Consider the following 20,585-nt stretch of genomic DNA (forward strand, 5'->3'; position numbering starts at 1 on the left):
TGCTGAGAACCTTCTCAGCTTGAAGCTTTGATGCTCTGACCAGCGCGCTCTCAGCTCAGCATCCCAGAGTGCCCCATGCAACCACAGGCTGCTCCATGATCCATCTGGCACAAAAGCCGCGTTTTACTGTCAGGTGCTCTCCATTAGTTTCAAGTGTGACATTGTCATTCCCACCCTTTTACCAACCCCACCCTGTTGAGGAAACGAGGGGAAAAAAACAACCTCAAGGGCCAGTTACAGCAAGGCTTTCGACACCGTCTCCCGCAGCATCCTCATAGGGAAGCTCAGGAAGTGTGGGCTGGATGACTGGAAGTGAGTGGATTGGGGACTGGCTGGGTGGCAGAGCCCAGAGGGTGGTGTTAAATGAGGCCGAGTCTGGTTGGAGGCCTGTGGCCAGTGGTGTTCTGCAAGGGTCAGTACCGGGCCTGGTGCTCTTCAACTTGTTCATCAATAACTCGACCCTCAACAAGTCTGCCGATGATACCAAACTGGGAGGAGTGGCCGACGCTCCCAAGGACTGTGCTGCCATTCAGAGGGACCTAGACAGGATGGAGAGTTGGGCAGAGAGGAACCTCGTGAGGTTCAACAAGGACAAGTGCAGGGTCCTGCACCTGGGAAGGAATAACCCCAGGCACCAGCACAGACTAGGGGTTGAGCTGCTGGAAAGCAGCTCCACAGAGAGGGATTTGGGAGTCCTGGTTGACACAAGTTAACCATGAGTCAGCAATGTGCCCTTGTGGCCAAGAAGGCCAATGGGCTCCTGGCTGCATCAGGAGGAGCGTTGCCAGCAGGGCCAGGGAGGGGATCCTGCCCCTCTGCTCAGCTCTGGTGCGACCGCACCTGGAGGATTGGGTGCAGTTCTGGGCTCCTCAGGACAAGGAGGACATGGAGCTTCTAGAGAGGGTCCAGCACAGAGCCCTGAAGATGATTAAGGGACTGGAGCATCTATCGTATGAGGAAAGACTAAGCGAGCTGGGCCTGTTTAGCCTGGAGAAGAGAAGGCTGAGGGGAGATTTGATCAACATGTTCAAGTACCTGAGAGGTGATTGTGGGGAATATGGAGCCAGGCTCTTCTCCGTGGTGGCCAGTGACAGGACGAGGGATAGTGGATGTAAGTTGAAACATAGGAAGTTTAATCTCCATGTGAGGAAGAACTTCTTTCCTGTGAGGGTGCCAGAGCCCTGGCACAGGCTGCCCAGAGAGGCTGTGGAGTCTCCTTCTCTGGAGATCTTCAAACCCGCCTGGCTGCCGCCCTGTGCCCCGTGCTCTGGGTGTCCCTGCTGGAGCAGGGGGGTTGGACTGGATGATCCCTAGAGCTCCTTTCCAACCTCAACCATTCTGGGATTCTGTGTGATGTGTCCAAGCTGTCACTTGTCTGCACAGTGCCTGCTTACGGCAGCAGTTACTGTTCCTTTCTTTTAAGTCGGACCACAGGGGAACCCCACGTGCAAATAACGTGGCACGGTCATGTTCACAGTGGTGCATGGTAAGGCAGCCCTGAGGATGTTTGTGTCCCTTCACATCACAAGGCTGTGGTGTAAAGCCCCATGAACCACCGTGCAAGGGGAAAAGCAGCTTTGCAGGCGTCGGGGGCCACTGAGGCCCTGGCTGCTTTCCCACAGTTCGTCTCACATCTCCCTGAGTTGCCAAAAGTGACTGATATGAGCCTGGACCATGTTTTTCTCTTCTCTCCTGAAGGCTGGTTCTGATTACAACCTGCCAATGTTGGACTGAGGGATAAGGACAACTTTTTCTTTTTTTCCTGCCTTCTAGATTTACCCTATATGCAGTGGATACACGAGGGAGACACTCGGAGCTGAGCACGGTCACCCTGAGGACAGCCTGCCCGCTGGTAGATGACAGCAAGGCAGAAGGTCAGTGTTCAGGTGTCTGGTTTTCCAGGACAAAAGCCATTTCCTGTTAACTTTGCTTTTCCTGTATGCACTGTTCTCCCATCCTAATCACATCCCTCCCAATGTGCAAGCTCCTGTGTATTAGGACACAGGCATATTATGCTGGAAAGGGATGACAAATTTCAAGTCCCTTCAACTGCAGAGCTGATTTTTACTGTGATCCTGTGCAGCAACACAGCATCTCTCGCTGTGCGTGACCACGGGAGCTGTTAATGTGCGTCTGACTTACGTGCTCTGGAAAAAGAGAGAGTCCATATCTCTTATTGAAAAAAAATGAGATACTGCCCTGGGACAGCAGGGTGAGAGCAGTGCATGGGACTATCAGGTGTTTAAAAAAGTGGCAGCTAGTTTGGTTCTGAAATGGAAACACGAATAAAAGCTCAGATTCTTGGATGTTTGTGTTTTCAGATTTTATTTTTTTTCCCCCTCACTGAGCATTTTGCTGCCTTTAAATGTAAAAAGATTCATCTAAATGAAAGGTAGGTTTTCTTTCTTTCATTCTTTTTTTTAAAGCAAACAAAAGGAAGTTTTGATTAAAGCCTTGTTTAAGGTTATTGATAAGCACTTCCAAGAAAAAATGAGCAAAAATGAAAGTAAAGAAAAGAAAGGAAATATTTTTTGTGCTCTTTTCATTTCCAAAAAAAAAGAGATTTTTCTTTTACAGCAGAAAGTACACCCTCTTGTTTAACAAATCTTTGAGCTGCTCTTTTGGAATAGCCACAATGATGATTCACTGCATTCTGGCTAAATTACCATTTTGTTATCAGCAACGTCATTTTCTTTCTGTCCTTTAATAAATCATGGGGCCCAATTCACCAAACAGCTTATTTGCCCATATATCCTCCTCTTGCTCTTCCCAGACTGCTGATTACCAGCCTTTCAATAATTTCCCTGGTGCATCCTGCTTTACCCAGTTTCACTCCTAAGTTCTCCTTGCGTTTCTGTGTCCTCACTGGTCCAGCAGTCCTCTGTGTGTAGTAGGGCTTCAGAGGGTGCAGCCCCAATCCCCTGTGCTGCAGGAAGGCATCATAGCTGTGCATTTGTTTTCCTCTCAGTGACTTAGGGAAGAGCTTATCCATCCTAACTGGGCAAGTAAGGTTGTGCTGACTGGCAGTTCTTGGCCAACAAGTCTCTCTCCCTCCTTCTCCCGTTCTTTTGTTGTGTATAGCTGGAGTTACTGGGGCCTAGCTCAGCACAGGGTTAGCCAGAGGACTTGCTAAATGCTGTGCATGTTGTTGAACAGCACTGCAGGCAGCATGTGAGGAGCGGTGGAGGAAGCCACCGTCCCAGCCACCATGCCCCATCTGCTAGTCTCCCCAAAGACTCATTCTCTATCCTGTATTATCACCTTCTACTCATTAAATTCTATCCCCTGGATCCTTTTCAGAGATAGCTGACAAAATTTACAACCTCTACAATGGTTATACCAGCGGGAAGGAGCAGCAGACAGCCTACAACACGCTGATGGAGGTCTCCGCTTCCATGCTCTTCCGTGTCCAGCACCACTACAACTCCCATTATGAGAAATTTGGCGACTTCGTCTGGCGCAGTGAGGATGAGCTGGGGCCCAGGTACCTGTCCTTTGTCTTCCTTCTCCCTTGCTGCTTCACTGGAGTGCTGCACTGTTTGATCACTACCAAAGTGAATCTCATTGCCTTCTCATCTGAGACATATTGCCCCTGTGTTGTTCACCAGACTGTCTTACAGTCCCCTGTGAGTGCCAGGACCCATTCAGGCATGGCTCAGATGAATAATTATGGAGGGTCCAGCAGCTGTGTGGCAAACCAGTCTAAGCTGGGTGGGAGATAGAGAAAATAAGGAGCTGAGTGTATTAGTAAAGCCGTGTGAGGGCCCAGGGCCATAAATTAGGCAGGGACAGAGTGAATGGACTATGTGTAAAGTGAGACTGACTCAGAGCCTCTTAAGCTGTAAAATCTTGGTAGATGAGACCATGGCTCCTCTGGGATTCACAGGTGCCGTGATTATATATAGGGTGGGTGGCTGGAAAGAGTGACTGAAGGAATGAAGCAGAAATGCAGCAGGTACATTTATAGTAAGGATGATGTGTTGGCAGCATGCATTCGCTGTCAAGAGCTGCAGTATGGAGGGAGCAATAGCCCCAGAGGTTTTTCAGGACTATAGCATGTCCATCCTTATGTTGTTGTATCTGTACATGGCAAATAGCCAGGTAATGAAGAGTGGCAGTAGGTGCTCTTGGATGGAGGACCAGGTCGAGGAACAACATGGTGCAACCCCGAGTGTCGTGCTCCCACAGTGCGACAGATCTTTCTCTGTGCTGTCTCCACACACAGGCAGCTATTATTCCCCATGGACAGTAAAGCAGAAGATCACCTGCCCCAGGTGTGGCTTTAGGCACCCAGTACCTCCTGTTGTGGCTGAGGATGTGTATAAATGCAAATATCCTAGTGCAGGAAAATTGTTCTTGTGTGATAACAGTTGTGATCCCCTAGAATGACAGAGCTGAGATGCCAGCTAACAGATTATTACTTTTGTCTGGAGCTTTACAATTTGATAACATGAGAGAAGTCAATGATTCAGCAATCTGCATGTGGTAATGTCAGCTCTACTAAATAAGATGGTTTATGGAAATTTCCTTCTATATATTTCTCCTTATATGTATCCGATCTGACAGATCTTTATCCTCACAACAGTAGATGGCTGCAATACATTCTGTAAATATTTTTGAGATTTCCTTTACTGCCTTCCCTCTTTCCCAAGACAATAATTCAGCTCTATTGATATAGCCACTGGAAAGGTCTTCCTAAATTTTCATGCCGTGGTGTGCCTGACACCATACAAAGATGCCAGTGAGGGAACACTGCATCATCTGTTATCTATATGAAGCCTTGCACTAGAAATGTGTTCTGTTTACTGTAAATTTCTTGCTCTAGGGAGGGCTGGTAAAGGATTGTTTCTGTGATTATAAAGAACAACATTTCCAGAGGGACTGTACCTTCAAAACACTGGTGTATGGTGAAATGGTTAATAAGCAGATCCTGAGAGATCACAGCAGTGGAGTAACACGGCCATGGACTACATTGTGTTCAGAGGGATGGCAGTGTCCTGACAAAAGCTGTTTTGCCAGACTGCCACATAACCTCAGGACCCCCTGGGATATATTCAGAAAGGTATGTTCAATAGAAGCTGTAGCTCTCTGTATTGAGATCCTTTATAGGTTTCAACTAGCCTTGACCTGCTTTGAAGTTCTTTATCCAGCATCTTGCCTAACGTTGTTATATGAGAAGAAGAAACATGAAAGAATGGAGTGAGATGGGATGATTAATTGCAGGCAAAGATTTTCCTTCTCTCTCCCCACTCCTTGTTGGACACACTGAGGATTTGTCCATAATACCAAGATGACAGTTCCTCACAGCAGTTTTCACTCCTCCTGGACATAAATCCAGGCTGGTCTGTGGCTCACCTCCTACAGAGATGACCTTGCTTGTAATTTCTGTGGTAGCTCATTAACCTCTGACAGGCAGCCACTGTGTCTTGCTTCCTACCACCTTCCTTCTCCTTTGATGACGCCACAAATTTTTTTGCCCTTTTTAACTGTTCATCTCTATAAATCCTTGGGGGACATCCCCCTCTTCTAGCATGTTCTGATTTCCTCTGTTACTTGATATTCAACACACTTATTTAAGGATATTATCTGGCCTGATACCTTCATCAAGCCATTTACAAGATGACATTTAAATCGCCTGCCCCACTGAATACCAAGTCACATTTGGAGTCACTGGTCAATTTTACTGCAGTCTGCCTTCCACAGTGAGCTAGATGATCTCATAGCAGAGCTCACATGTCCTGTTACGTACTTGAGAAATATGTGACTTAGAGCCCAGAGGAAACGTTTATAAATGCAGCTGCAGCTGGTGCCAGGCTCATGACAAGAACGAAGCGCCATCGTCCAGCCTTACATCTCAGGAAGCTTGGACAGAAACGAAGGCACTGACAAAGTAGAAGGCAAGTGAAGATTTGCCAAGGGACACCATCTTGTAACACAGTTTTAATTGATGGACTGCTCTCTTTCCCAAGAGGACAGTCATTTTTGTACCTGGAAATGTTTATCAGATGAGCTTCAGAATCACAGTAAATGCTCACTCATAAAAGCTGAGCGACAAGAGGGAAGTTGATTGCCTCTGTGTAATAAATACATCACACTGGAGTCCTCGTGAGCCCAGTTTCCATGAAAGCCACAGGTTACTGCAAACAGCTGCTTGCGAGAAGACACAGATGTCCCAACCAGACGGTTTACATTAAGGAGACATTAAAAACTTAGCTCATAGGTGGCCCTAAACCAGGACTTTCTGTGGTCAGCAGCGTCTTGGCACCTGGCTTGCTCTGTCCTACTAGTCTCCTGTAGCAACAACAACATCTTTCCTGCTCCCCTCACAGAAACCAAGTGAATCTTGCAAAGTTAATTTGTTCCGACAGAATAGAAGAATTTGTCTAAACCAGTGAAGGTTTAGTGCTACTGTGCATTCAGATCTTTGGATCTCTTCAGCAATGGTGCTTCCTGACAGCAAGATTATTTCTTTATTAGTTTTTCTTATGTATTATTCTTGTAACCACTGCAATCAGGCTTTGGCTTTCAGGAGGAATGGGGAGAAATCAGCAGGAGGGTTAAGATCCTCCTTCCATGGCCCTACTTCTGGCTACCAGGAACAACTGGGTCAGGATGTGGCATCAGCCCAGGGCTCAAAGCCTCTCCTTTTCTTAAGCAAGTGGCCTGGGCAGACAGGCTGTGACCACAGCAGGAGACAAATATCCTCAGCAGTGCACGATCTCCCCAGCAGCTGCCTTTTGGTACCGAGGGGGAATGCAATGTACTGATGAGAGGCGGTGATAAGAGGCCATCGAGTCCTGGACTCATTATCCTCCCAGACGAGGGTCTGACAGACCCAGGTCAGTTCTCAGTAAACTGGAAAAAAAATGAATTTATGGCAAAATCACCCCATATGGCAACAGAGCAGTCAGGCAACCACTCTCTCCCTGCAGCAGCACTGGGAAGATTATCCTTCCCTCCAGCCCAGGTGTCACTGTTTCTCTGCTGCTCTCCTGACTTTCTTCTTGGTCGGATAGAGCAGCGTTTTGCTGGCTCTGGATGAGTTCTGAACCCTCATGAGTCATCAAGGTGAATAATCTCTGGGGATGAACATGGGCAGGGGAAGGTGAAGTCCCTCCTTCAGGGAGCACCTGGTCCGGGCATGGCCACATCTCCTGCTCCTCTGCATGTCCCTCTAGAGCCAGGCCTGGCAACTGAGGGGGCCTCAGGGCCTTGTCCCCTTTTGTCCCCACTGCACCACCCTCTTGGTGCCTTTTACAGAGGTATGAGCACTTTGGAAATGCCCCCTTTTCCCTCCAGCACCATGGGCACTCTGCTGCCATGCCATACCAGGGAGGGAGGCAGACACGCAGAGCAGCCACTATTTATAATCCCCCTCTTCATCATTTGTGACTGCAGTTGTGACCTCCTAAATCCTTCACTTCAGTGGAGACCAGGATCAGTTGCTGGCTTAGAGCAGCGGTCCCTGCAGCGTGGCAGCCTGGGTGGGCACGCGCTGCCACACGCAAGGAGGGACACCCCGGGCTCGGGCCAGGGATACGGGGCGAGGGGGAGGAGGGTTGTTTCATCCCTTTCCAGGCTTCAAAGCGTGGGCACTTTCTAGAGAACAGATATGGCCATGGGCAGCCATGAGAACGATCCCCCCCGCACTCCCCTGCCGTCCTGTCCTCATTCCTGCCCTTTAATAAGGCAATAAATTACTGTTCCTGGCAGGGATGAGGTTGGTCAGCATTTAGGAAGATTTCATTTCCAGTATTTGAAAAGGTGGTCGTTCTGACCCGGCAGCCCTCCACAGGGAGCACTTGGGTAATACCCAGGGCTTGATTTATGGTGTTAAATTGGCAGCCCAAGAACTGCTCCTATAATTTATTACCAGCCTTCACCAGAAAGCTTCTCTCTCTTTCTCAGCCCTCCCCTCACCCACGCTGTCTCTCTCTTTCTCCTTCTTTACTTTTTTTAAGAGGGAACAGCTGACAGCCAAAAGCTAAATCTAACATTTACATAGGACTTTATTACCCCACTTCTTAAAAAAAAAGACTCAGTCTCAAAGAGGTGAAACCCTTCAAACTGTGGCATTGGTGCTGATGTGAGGATGCCAAAAGTGAGAGACCTGATTCCTTCCCTCCCCATTATCGTCTTCTTGTCCATGATGTGCTGTCCCCATTACCGTTTGCTTGTCCGCAGAGGGGTTTGCATGCATCAGCATCTTCCCAGCTGCACCAAGCACACTGCAAGTGAGCAGGTGTGCTGAGACCAGCTCCAAAACGAGCACAGCCTCCAGCAAATCGGACATCAACAGCTCTAGGTGGTTCTGCTCTGTATGTCTTGCCACCATGAGCTGTTCCTCTCACATGGGTATGTTTGGCTGGACATGGGTAGTTGCATACTGGGGAGCCCAGGTATCATTCGAGGTAGATTAGGGCCAAGGTGCAGTTACCCATCACTGTGATTTGCCTCAAGTGCTGATCATGGCCACTCACTGTTTTTCCGCATTTTGTGCTGACTGATGGTTGGGGAAAACCTTGCAGCCTGGGGAACTGATTTGAGTGGAAATGCAGGGGTTGCTGGGCTGGCTTTCAGACCAGCATGCATTGGCATGGCATTCAGCCACCAAAACAGCTGCTGAGCTCAAGGGAACGGTCAGGGACGAGCTGGGCAAGAGTGAAAATTCTGCTTTAAATAAAATCATGTTAAATAAAAGTACTTGTGGAGCCACAGCCTTTTGGAGAGACTGTGATGGATTGTCCAGCACCAAAGGACCTGTTCTTGGCAGTGTTGCCAAGATCTTGCCAAGTGTTGTCTTGATCTTCAATGGGAGCAAAGGCAGGTCTAGAAGGTGAGGTGCCTGCCAAGCAGAGTAGTGTGAGTAGAGATGTTCTGCCATAGTTTGGACACAGCTTAGCCCAGGAGATAAGTGTATGTGTAGGTGTGCATATAGGCAATGAACAGGTAATGAGGTTCAAATTGCCTCCTGGGGCTCACCTTTGTGTGTGAAACCAATGCACACGCACCACCTTCACACTTAGCATCATTCCAGAAGGGATAGCATCATCCCTTGCTGGTCTCTTCCCCTGGATAAAGGAGTCAGAGCCTGTCTTCTTCTGGACAGGGAAGGGTAGTTTTCTGAGAGTAGCTCTGGTGATGATAGAGCAGTGGTTTGTTAGCCTTTCATCTAGTCATCTTGCTCTGGAGGGAGGGATTTGTAGCTGGCTGCGGGTGCCTGAGTGCCCTTTTGCCTTGTCTCCGTCTGCTCTTCGGTCTGGAGCTCACGCTTTGATGACTCATGGCGAGTCCCTCCTTGGAATCTCAATCAGTGGGATGCCTTTGGGAGTGCAGCCACATCAGAAATCGCTGCGCTCCCTCCTGACCGTGCAGCTCACAATCCAGGCTGAAGCACCATAAAGCTTTCATAATCAAATAATCCCCATGTTTATGCCTCGCTGACTGACAGCACTGCCCCTCACATATCATTATCGGGAATTTACATTCCTTTAGGAACTGCGAAATCCCCTAACCCCAAATCCAGAGCTTTCCTGTGGCACCAGAGGGAGAGGAAATAATCTGTGATCTTGAGACTTTCAAACCGCTGAAGTAAACCCTCTTGCTCTCCCTTTGTTTGATTTAGCACTTTGCAGACTCCCACGAGGGGGATTCTTGGTTTCTTACGGCTTTGTTTTGTTTTGTCTTCATATGTTGTGTTTTTCGTCCCCTCTCCTCTAGCATTGGTCCTGTTGGACCATTCCCCTTCGGGAAACTCTTGAGATCACCCATGGGGGGAGGTTGTGCTCATGAGCCAGGGGAGCAGCCGCGGTGCTGGGGTCTCCCCCTTGTGCCCCGGGCCAGGAGGCAGATGGGGCTCCAAGGCTGTGGATGCAGTGATGCCCATAGCCACAGCAGCAGACAGCAAACCTGGGGTTCAGTGAGGTCCCTCGAGCCCAGTGTCCCATCTCCTACAACTGTTTGGTGAAGCAGTAGATGTACTACAAATTTTTGTAGTGAAACGCCTCTTCTTTACCGAAATCGGGGAAGGCAACAGGTCTCATTCAGTTTGTTGCACGATAGAGCCACCCAGGATCCTGGCCTCTATTTTTTTTGTTGCACTCCCTTGCCTGTCTCCATCTCCGTTTCTGCCTTCCAGGAAAGCACACCTGATCCTGAGGAGGCTGGAGAAGGTCAGCAGTCACTGCTCGACCCTCTTGCGCAGCGCCTACATCCAGAGCCGCACGGAAACCATGCCCTACCTGTTCTGCCGCAGCGAAGAGGTCCGGCCGCCCAGCATGGTCTGGTACAGCGTCCTGAAAGACACCAAAGTCACGTGCGAGGAGAAGATGGTCTCCATGCTGCGCAACACGTACGGAGAATCCAAGGGGCGGTGAGGGACCGTGGGGCCTGGAGCTGCGGGAGGTGCCGGCGCTCCGAGGAGTCCAGGGCTCGGGAAACGCTGAGTGGCTGCTGGGGGAAGGGTTCGGAGGGGGTGGAATGGGACAGCAAGGCCAAGCAGGACTTTCCCTCACAGACAGCAGAGAAACAAGAAATCAGCAAGTTGGACTTTAATTTCCTTTCCTTTTTTTTTTTTTAATTTTTCAAGAGAACAACAACAAAAAATACCTAATTTGACTCAGCATAAAAATCTCTCCTTTTTAATCTTTTCTTACTGAATTTCCTGGACTACACGCTCCTAGCCCCACGATGGAGGCCGGGGCGAGGGTCGGCAGAGCGGCGCTGTGGCCCGGGGCGCCCTCCCGCCGCGGAGGCTCCGGTGCCTCCACCAAGGGCTCTGGTGCCGCCGCCAGGGCCGAGGCCCACGCGGGAGCAGCGGCAGCGCCGGGCGGCCATGGCCACCCGCGGGAGCGGGGCCGCGGCGGGGGTGCCGGGCGGGCGCAAGGACGTTGCGGACACGGTGGTTTTTTAAACGCGCCAAGTTACAGAACGGCTCCGCATGGAGCCTTCATTCGCAAGGCTCCCGACAGCTTGTTCTGCGCATTAAAGATTCCTATTAAGTCCATCCTCGCTGCGTCTTTGGTATTTCTTACTGATGGGGTCTCTCCGCTGCTTGGTCTTCGTAGGGTCTCATGATGCGGGAAGGAGAAGGAGATGCGGACAGTTTGGTGCAGGTACATGGCCAAGATGCGATGCTTGATTTGGAGACCAGTGTTGAACTCAAGAGCCAGATGCTTAGGGAAAGAAAGGAGGGGAAAGTGCAGCCTCTGTGCTTAGGGTCGTGGTCTGCCCCAAGATCCACCTCATCCATGGGCTCCGACGGGAACTGTAGACGTGTGGGAAAGCCCAAGTAGGAAGCCAAGGGCTAAAAAGCCGTGGAGAATCTGGTTTCTTTTACTGTCAGATGTGGGTTAGGCTGGCCCAAGTACTGGGTGGGTAATAGATTTCTCAGCCTGGTAGCTAAAGTGAAAAGGACAGGAGGGTGAGAGGAAAAAAAAGCAAAAAATCAGCTCAGCCCAAAGCTATTTCTTTTCCTTTCTAAAGCAAAGCAGCAAACCTGAAGGGAGACTGGAAGGGGATGAGGCAACACTGTGGGCTGAATGAATCAGTTCAGTCAGCCCAAGCCCAAGAGTTTTGTGTAGTCTTTCCGGTCCTTTAACCCTTTACTGAAAACACAGACAAGCAGGAGGTGAGCTCCAGGATGAAAATGTTCTGAAACCTAACAAAGTTGCAGGATTTAGTGTGGAGGAATGTCAGGTGGCAACTTGTCCTTCTCAAGCTAAGCCCGTTTGTCTGGTCTCAACTCACATAATGCTGATCATTTCACCCAAACTGCTTTTTTTTTTTTAACGTGGTGTTGCTTTTTTCCTTGGGTTGTATCACACTTGTTTGGGATTAACGACACAAGGGAGGGCTCAGGGCCGTCCCACCCTGGGACTGAGGTGTTCACAGCCCCTGATCCGCGGTCCGTCGTGGTGGTGGGCCCTGCTCTGGTGCCACTGCTGCTAAACCTGTCTCGGCAGCGTGGTGTCTCATCGGCCTCTCCTGTCATTTGGAGGCAGCTGGACACTGAGGAGTTTGGAGGCGCGTTTATTTAGGACAAACGGGACCACTTCAGCGCCAGGAAACGAACCGTGGGGGTCAGTTAGGCTGAGTTCCCGGCAGGCCGGTGGCTCCTGTGACTCCCGTCCTTCCCATACACGAGCTGAGACTGAAGGATTTCCGTGAGTGGAAGCGAGGCCGTGGCCCATCAGCTCTCCAGCCTTGCCCCTCCAGGAAGGGGAGATGCTGGTGCAGGAGGTGTTGGGGTGATATTTGTTCAGCTTTGCTGTTGTGCAAAACAAAACAGCAAAATCTCTTGAAGTGCAAATGTGCAGGCGTCCTGGCTGGTGCCTGGACGAGTCTTCCTGGCACCGCGGTGTTGCGCTGAGCGCCGTATTTCATGTTCTGCCATGACACAGTGGCTGCTTTGCCGAGGTGGGGGTGGGGAGCGGTGGAAATAACACCCTCTCTGAGGACTGTGCCTGATCCATCCCTTCCTGTCACCGCAAAGCAGCGAGGACAGTCAGCAGGACCCGGTACCCACCAGGGATCTGCAGAGCCCCCCACACGGAGCCCGCCGGCTCCCAGCACAGTGCAGGCACCTTTGAGCAGCCTGACGCACGCTTGTTTTCTCAGGGCTTGGGCCCACATCCTTGCCCCTGCCTGTGTTTTACAAACTGGGTGTTTGTGTTTTTGTTTTTTATTTGTTTGCTCGGAGATGATTCATTTCTCCTCAAAACCCCGTGCGACGGCCGAGAGGAACTCTGTGGTTTCCCTGCGGGCGGGCGCCAGCCGTGCCCAACCTGCCAGGCGAATCGCCGGTGTTGCTGCTCATGGCATTTCTGACTGTTGTGGAGCAAGGAGTTGGGAATATGGGACAGCAGCCACAATCCTGGCCTTTGAGCTGGCTGCTCCTCAGCACGTTGTGCCAGGGAGGCTCCACTCTGCGGATCAGGAACCCGCAGTGATTCCTTTTGCACCTGAGACACCCACGGGCTGGCAGGTGCCTGGTATCCTGCAGCAGGACTTGAGGGGAAAGGTCCAAGCAGGGCTGCTTCTCTGCAGCAGGTCTGACGGGGGGAAGGAGCCCTTGATTCCTGCTGGAGCAAAGTCGGAGCAGCTCCCTAGCAGGTTAGTCCTGCCAACAGCTCCGCACGGCAGATGCTCCTTGTGCAGGGGGAACATCCCAGCGGAGGCCGAGCTGAGAGCTGTCCCGGAGCATCCCAGAGCACCCAGCACCCACATCACAGCCAGGGCGCCCCGGCCTGCGAGGCTACCCCGGCGCTGCGTGCCCGAGCCAAACAAAACCGAGGAATTTGTCGAGGTTACACATTCCCCCGCTCCCAGCTGAAAGGAAGGGTCTGTATTTTCTCTCTGGAAACTTTGGAGAATGTTACCCTTCAGCTTTCAAGATAAACAGTTGTAGTCAGAGCCTAGCAATGCTGGCAGAGCGTCGCATGCTCTGCAGCGCGTGTGCCCACACACCAGCCTGGCCCCGGCCGCGGCCCCCGCGGGGAACCGCGTCCCTGCTCCGGGACAAGCAGCTCTGGTCATGTCCTGCCCTGCGCTTCCAATGGTGGAAAGCGAGTGAGGCAGAAAGAGCAACTCACCAGTTTTAATAGATAAACTTGAAATTTCTGCACCAAACTCCTTCCCATTGGGTATCTTGCTTTGCTGCCAGGATGTGCTGTTTCGGGGCAGACCTACATCATCATCCATGGTGCTCAGGACACACCAGCACCCTGCACTGCTCTGTTCATCCTGGGCACAAGCTTCTCCAACATAGCTGGGCCTGGGTTTTGCATCCTGCAGCTTATCATCGTCCACATCATCATGTGCAGTTTGGAGGCAGCCAAGGAGGAGCAGGGATGCGGAACGATGGCCGTTGTTTGGGAGCTGGGCTGGTTTTTTAAACTGGAAAACTGAGAGCTGCACCGTGAGGGCAGCAGTGGGGTCTGGCCGGGCAGGGTGCTGGGCAGCGCTGGGCTGCCCCAGCAGCCGTTTCCACCTTCTTGAGGTTCATTCTCATGCATGGGGCATGTCTGGAGGATAGGGGGGAGCCTCTCTGTGGCACCAGGAGCTGCTAAGGGACTGGGTTTATCCTGATCCTTGTGTGGCAGCTCCGGCGTTTCATGCTGCAGAGGTCAGGGCAGCCCCCTCTGCATTTTAAATGCCTGGATGGAATATTTTAGCACTGTAATATTCATAAAGTAGCCAATAAAAAGAATTCCCTTCCCCTTCGTTTCTCCTGGCCATCCTCCCTCCTCACTAAGCGCATTTAGCAGCCGCCTAGGTGTGGAGCGGTCACGGTTATGGTGATGTTTCTGCACCATAGCAGCCTGTTGGCGTTGGCAGAGCATCCCTGGGGGGGTTGAAGGGCCGGGATGGGAACAGGGTTGAGCCGTGTGTGCGTCTGTGTGTGTGTGTGTGTGTGTGTGTGTGCAAGCACTCACGATGCGCCAGTGCTTAAAATGCCACGCAGAAGGTGGAAAGCCCTCAGGGCCCCCTCTCCTGTCCCTGCACAGGCGGCCGTGCAAGGGGCTGCTGAGCCGCCCGCGCCAGCGGGGCCACGGTGCAGCCTGAGAGGACGTGATGCTGTGGGTGATGCTGGCGCTGAGTGGGTGCAATACCAATAAACCACACGTTTGTGCAGGGGGTCGGCTGGCCCTCACCAGCGCAGGGACCAAGGGTCAGGGGTGGCAGTGCTAAGGAGACACCGTATTAGCAGAGCAACATGCTCAAAAGCACTTGGTTGCTTTGAGGGTGTCTGTGTTGCCAGGTGAGTGTCCCCCGGGCAGAGCCATGCTTTGAAGTGTAACCAAAAATCATCTCCATATTTTAACTCTTCCATTAAAATAAATAAAAAAGAAATGGCAGCAAGCCTCAAGCACACGTGCATTCAGCATGTGCATGAGTGTAGCCCAGCCTGAAAAACAGCTGACAGATTTGCAAGACCTTTAAAACCACTTTGGCACGCTATTGTCACATGGGGGTGTCCTGGGACATGAAATGAGCTTGGTGGTGGGGAGGTGGGCTGTTAGCTGCTTTAAGGATGTCTGTCATGAGACTCATGGGTCCGCGTTTGTCAGGGTTAAATAGCGGCTGTCCTGCGCACGCATCCCTGACTGACCACGGTCTGGAGCTGTCAATGTTGAATCAATTCACATTTTAAAAGCTGAATCGATTCGCAGTTTCCATCAACAGCTTAAGGCAGCGTTTCCCCCTCTGCTACGCCAGGCTGTGACCAGGAGGGAGGCTGTGCAGGCGAGTCCCTGAGCGCAGCACCGAAATGGAGGGGTTTTGGACTAGGCCTCCTGGTCTGTAGCGCTCGCCAGCGTGATCCTGAGTGTGCACCCAGGCCATGGGGATTTATCCTGGCTGGCTCTGCACCGACTCCCATTGCAGCCCTCACAAGGCGTTGGGTTAGCGAGGGGCAGCGCGCACCCGTCTGTCTCTTGCCCGCTGCAGAATGCATGTTTTTTCTTTAAGCAGGTTTTTCCCCGTGTGTCTGAAGGCTCGGCCTGTACAGCGCACTCAGCGCAGCAGCTACATGGGGTTCACTATCATTCCTGCTCCCCACTCAGGTAATACCCTTGAGCCCGGGTGAATTCCTGGGGTGACGCATTTTGTGGTTGACAGGGCTCTGTAGCTGATGGAGTTGGTAAGCAGAGGCCTTGGGCAGGTTTTTTTTTGCTGTTCTTATTATTTTTATTCTTTAAAATTAGAAACGCCCAACCTTCACATGGTCAAACAGCTCTCACACCAAACTCTGCATAGGGCAGCAAATGCCCCAAGGGCAAAATGACCATGAGCAACTTGTCCCGCAGTGGCTGGAGCAGCCGCAGCCCGTGTCCTTGGGCAGTGCAACGCGGCACAGCCATGGATCCACGTTTCCATCAGTGCCGAGCCCCAGGGGCCAGAACAGGCAAAGCAGGATGAATTTGAATGTTTTTAGGTGTTGTCTGTCTTTTCCATGTAGTTTAATCATCCTGCTGAGAGCTCAGCCCAGCCTGTGCACGAACGTCTTCCCAAGGGCTGCCCGTTCTGACAGCAAGAGCTGACGACGGCTCTTGGCCGGGCAGGTCACCCCATGTCTCGAGTTTGGACAGCATCAGACCAGAATACGGGTCTGAGCTGCCCTGTGGCTGTGCTGGGCTGTCCCCCAGCCAGGCATCCTGCTCCCTGAGTCCTGCCCCGAGAACCCTGTTTTATATCCAAAACCCCTTGCTTTGAAAAGCCTCTGACCTGCGCCAGCCTGGCCCCACGGTGTCCCCAGGGCACGGGCACCGGCGCGAAGCAAAGCAAAGGAGACGTGGCGAGAGCAACCGTCCAGTTCAGAACTCTTTAATACAAGCTTATTATTGTTCGTGTTTTCTGATTCTCGGTTCTCCCAGCATCGGGGTACATTAACCCTTATATGTGTGTGAGCATGTGTATGAAGATATATACAAAATCACACAGTTAAATATTTAAGCATACAAGGTATTATATATTTATATAATATAGAACTTTAGGGTATAGGAATCGACAATGGCAAAATATTTCTGATGCATCTGACATAACTTTTCTTGAGTGAAACATGACCTGTTTCTGAAAGACCAGAGGAAGTTGTTGTTTATTGAAAGAAAAAAAACCTGTATAAAGAAATTCTGTGAAAAATGATTAAAAAAAAAAAACTCATGAACCAAAAAGGACAACTGTTAAAAACTGTATTGAAAAAAAATAAATTAGATGAACAATTGTGTAAATATAAATTAAAAAAAGATGACAATCTTAATAAATAAGCTTTACTATTTACATCTTTATATATTGCTTGGAGACTTAAATTAGATCCGTTAAAAACAAACGAACGCAAAATAAAACCCAAAATCGGAGCAGCAAACGTACAGGCGTGAGGTACAGAATTAAGGGTTGAACTGTATTTTGTTTGTTTTTTTTTCTTTTTTTCTCTTTTATACAGTAGACCAGTAGAATTCTTGTGAAAATAGATCCTCAGCACTTCATTGGATTATTGGTTGACGTGGCTTCCAAAAGGTGCCAAGAAAGATTCCATAATAATAATAATAATAACCATAATAATCATAATAATTATAACAATAATAAAAAGATACAATATGATACATAAATATGGAAGAGCAGTTGGTAATATGAATACATTTTTCTCTAGACGAGATCACAGTTTTATTTGTAAATATTACACTGATATATATATATAATATTACACATATAATATTATATATATATCATATATATTTATATATATATTTATATATATAGTATGGCTCAATCCTGCTCCCAGTGAAGTCAACAACGACGACAACAAAAAAGCTCTGTTGACTTGGATGGGAGCAAAATTCAGCCGATCATCTGCAGACAGGTAAGTAATTACAGAGGCCGTACAATGCAAACTCCGCAATGGTTCCGATTCCCTCTTTAATTGCTGGTGAAATGTTTCATTAAAGCCCTGGTTCTTTGCACTCAGAAGATGGAAACTGGTGGCTGAATTGTGGCCTCATGAAATGAATGACAAAAAACATAAAAGACCAAATCAAACCAAAATGGGAACCAAAGACAATCTTGACTCATTAGCTCCGCGTCTCAATCTAACAACAGGACTAATAACACCAACAAGTAGCACCAAGACTCTTCATCTAACATGTGACGCCAACTTAGCTCTTGTTCCTGGCCTCAGAGGAAGTGATTATTTTTCTCAGTAAATTGACAGATCAGGGGAAATGGGAAAATTCAGTTTGCCAAACCAAGACAGAAACAAAACCTTAAGCCCCACTTTGCTCCTGCTAAGATGACCAGAGTTTTTGAACACTGGTTCCTCAGTTGGCAGGAACTGTCCACCACCAACCTCCTATTGCCCAAATCACCCGTAGCGCCAAGGTAATACGTCTCCAGCCACCCAGACCTGCTCCCACTTCAGTCCTGGCCATGCTCCTACTGAACCTGGTGACTGAAGTCCTCAGGTGGGACCAGCCTCATCCTCCAGGGCTCCAGTGTGCACAACCCATCAGGTCGACTGGTGGCAAGGCCATGTCAGGACCCTCAGAAAGGAATTTCCAAGGAGCCCCAAGAAGTTCAGAGGACGCTCTCCCAGCTCTGAAAGCTCGTTGGGCATCCCAGCCTCAGCAGACCTCACGCCATCCCCTCCTGCCTTCTAGCTTGGCCTCTAATGGAAACAACGGGCTGGAGTTGGGGAAGGGGATGGTTTGCACCCCTGGTTCCCGCTAATGGAAATCACCTGTCTGATCATATAGCAGCTTTCCCCTTCCCCTTCCCTCTCACTCCCAGGCTCTCGCTCGCTGTTCTGGATTCAGACTGTGCAGTGCTTCTGAGTGCAGTAATTAGAGCACAGTGAAATACTGGTTAAATGAGTATGTACAGTTGGATAACGTAAAAATAAGCACAAATACACACTTAAAAAATAATCTGGAAAAAAAAATTAATAAACTCCCTCCCCTCCCAAAAAAACAACAATATACCAGGGGAAAAACACCTTAGCCTTATTTCCTGGACTTACCACAAAACACAAGGAAAACAAAACCAGACAATGTCATAAAACCTCACGGTACTTCTAGGGGAATCTACACTTAAGTATCTAGCGCTCTACTCAGCTGGCAAAATCAGTGTTTTCCTTTCAAACACACAAAAATAGGCTTTGCTCTTTTTGTATTTGGATTATATAGTTGTATTTTTTTTTCCGTGTTTGTATTTTTCATCATTTCTTCCTCTCTGTAAAGCCTCACTAGTGTTTTCTTTTTCTTCCTCTACTTGAACCAGTTGAAGCAAGAAACTTGTTAGTTGTTGGGTGTTTTTTTTTCCTCTTTTTTTTTTTTTCCTTTTTTTTTTTCTTAAACACAGGTAAAAACCTAGAACAAACCGACAGTTACAACCAAGTGAAACTGAAATCAGAAGGGAGGTAGCTGGAACCCGGCTCCAAAGGGTCCTCTGGTGCCATCCTCCTTTCTCAGCCTGGGAGAGACAGCGGAAGATGCAAGAAAAGCAAGAGGACACCAGCTCAGCCCATCTGCGAGAGGGTGTGGAGGGAGTGGGGTAGCAGCTGATAGGATTTTCCCACCCCGTCACGCACCTTTCACCGCTTTCTGCTCCAGCTTCCCTTCCGGTGGCCACCAGGAGCCCTGGTGCTGAGCAGCATTGCTCCCCTGCAGCCAGCACACCGGCTGGTGGCTCCTGTGGGGGTGACATGTGACAGAGACACCCTTGGCACTAATGTGACCTGGACTTTATGAGCAGCTAAATTTCATCTTCGTTAGCACCTCTCCTGCTCTCCAATTGTTTTAGTTTAGCCTATGTCCCCAGATTGGTGGGTGGAAGATGGTGGGTGATATCCCACTCAGCTCCCATAGGGCCTGGTCCAATGTCCTTCAGTCCCTGAGGGTCCTGCCTAGGGACTCCATCAGGCTATCCTTACAGGGGTAGATGCTGAGATGCCATCTGGCTGGTCTTCCTCCAGTACATAGCCCATGTCCCAAAGCTCCTCTCTCCTAACTGCTCTGGGAGCTGCCTGCTGAAATGCAGAGGACAAGGTCGGGAGTCAGCTTTGCCTCAATGTGACCTTTTCCTGATGGAAAAGTGCCATTGGGTTTAATGTGACTCAAAGCAGCACTTCCTTCTGCTCCTGGATCTGTCACCTCATTAGAGGAGATGGACAGTGTTGACATGGCAGTCAGAAGAAGAAAAAAAAAAAAAAATAGCAGCATGGAAGGCCTGTCTGTGCGGAAGGGGCTGCTGCTGTGAGCAATCCCCTCCGGAGCTGAGGTGTGGGGCTGTGCCGGGGGAGACCGCTGTCCCCGCCGTGGTAACCTGTCCTCCTGAGGTGAGACAGACTCCAGCTCTGCAAGCAGCTGTTGGCCCTCTCTGGGCTGAAGGAGCTCGGCTGGCCCTGAGCTCACCAAAGCCCACGGCAGCAAGTTGCAACAACGCTTGCAGTGCCAACAAAAAAGGGGAGCTCGAAAGAACCAGAAGGGAGCCACCTTCTCACACTGGCTTACTTTGGTTAATTCAGCTCCTCTTGAGTGGCAAGAGGCAAAGGTGTAAGTCTGACCACAACCAGTGTTTGCTAACGCTCCCTACCCTGGAGGATGTCCACGTGAGCTCCTGGGAAGGAGGCACAAATGCGCTGGGTCTGCCTTTCCTCTGCACCCACCACGCAGTGGAGGCAGAGACATCGGCACTGCTCCTATGGCCAAGCCCACTCTGGGAATAACCAGGGGCTTCATAAGCAGGAGCTCTTCAACCTTTATGACAACCACTTCTCTGGGCCTCTGAATTTTAATTTTTGAGCTTCATCTCTGTTTTTTTTCCGATAGAAACAACCCCAATGGTGTGCAAAATCTTTTCTATTTGGAGAACAGCCCTGCTTCTTGCATCTACAATCTTGTCCATTTTCTATTTATGGTTTTACTACTAATTTTACTACTGATTTTTACATGCTCTCTGTAAGCTAAATGATTCCTCTTGTATTTCTTCCTTGCTTCAGTGCCTAAATATTCAACAAGCAGGAGTAGGAAAGTTCTTTCCAACCCGTTTTTATCCGGTAGACAGTACAATTCAGGAGATTTCCAAGGAACAGA

At 49.8% G+C, this 20,585-nt stretch overlaps 1 protein-coding gene across 1 annotated transcript in view; it reads left to right on the forward strand.

The window, feature by feature from the left end:
- Nucleotides 1-10,574, forward strand: part of ASTN2 (astrotactin 2) — a 351,063-nt gene extending 340,489 nt beyond the window's left edge. Inside the window, exons 21-23 of the mRNA XM_088527956.1 lie at nt 1,774-1,874; nt 3,301-3,484; nt 10,139-10,574. Of these exons, the coding sequence (XP_088384082.1) occupies nt 1,774-1,874; nt 3,301-3,484; nt 10,139-10,376 (523 nt within the window). The 3' untranslated portion in view covers nt 10,377-10,574. The remainder of the gene's footprint in view (nt 1-1,773; nt 1,875-3,300; nt 3,485-10,138) is intronic.
- Nucleotides 10,575-20,585: the final 10,011 nt, after the last annotated feature.

The sequence above is a fragment of the Tinamus guttatus genome, unplaced genomic scaffold (assembly GCF_059628265.1).
Source record: "Tinamus guttatus ecotype Peru unplaced genomic scaffold, ASM5962826v1 Tinamus_guttatus_pri_ptg000297l, whole genome shotgun sequence".
Classification (NCBI taxonomy): Eukaryota; Metazoa; Chordata; class Aves; order Tinamiformes; family Tinamidae; genus Tinamus; species Tinamus guttatus.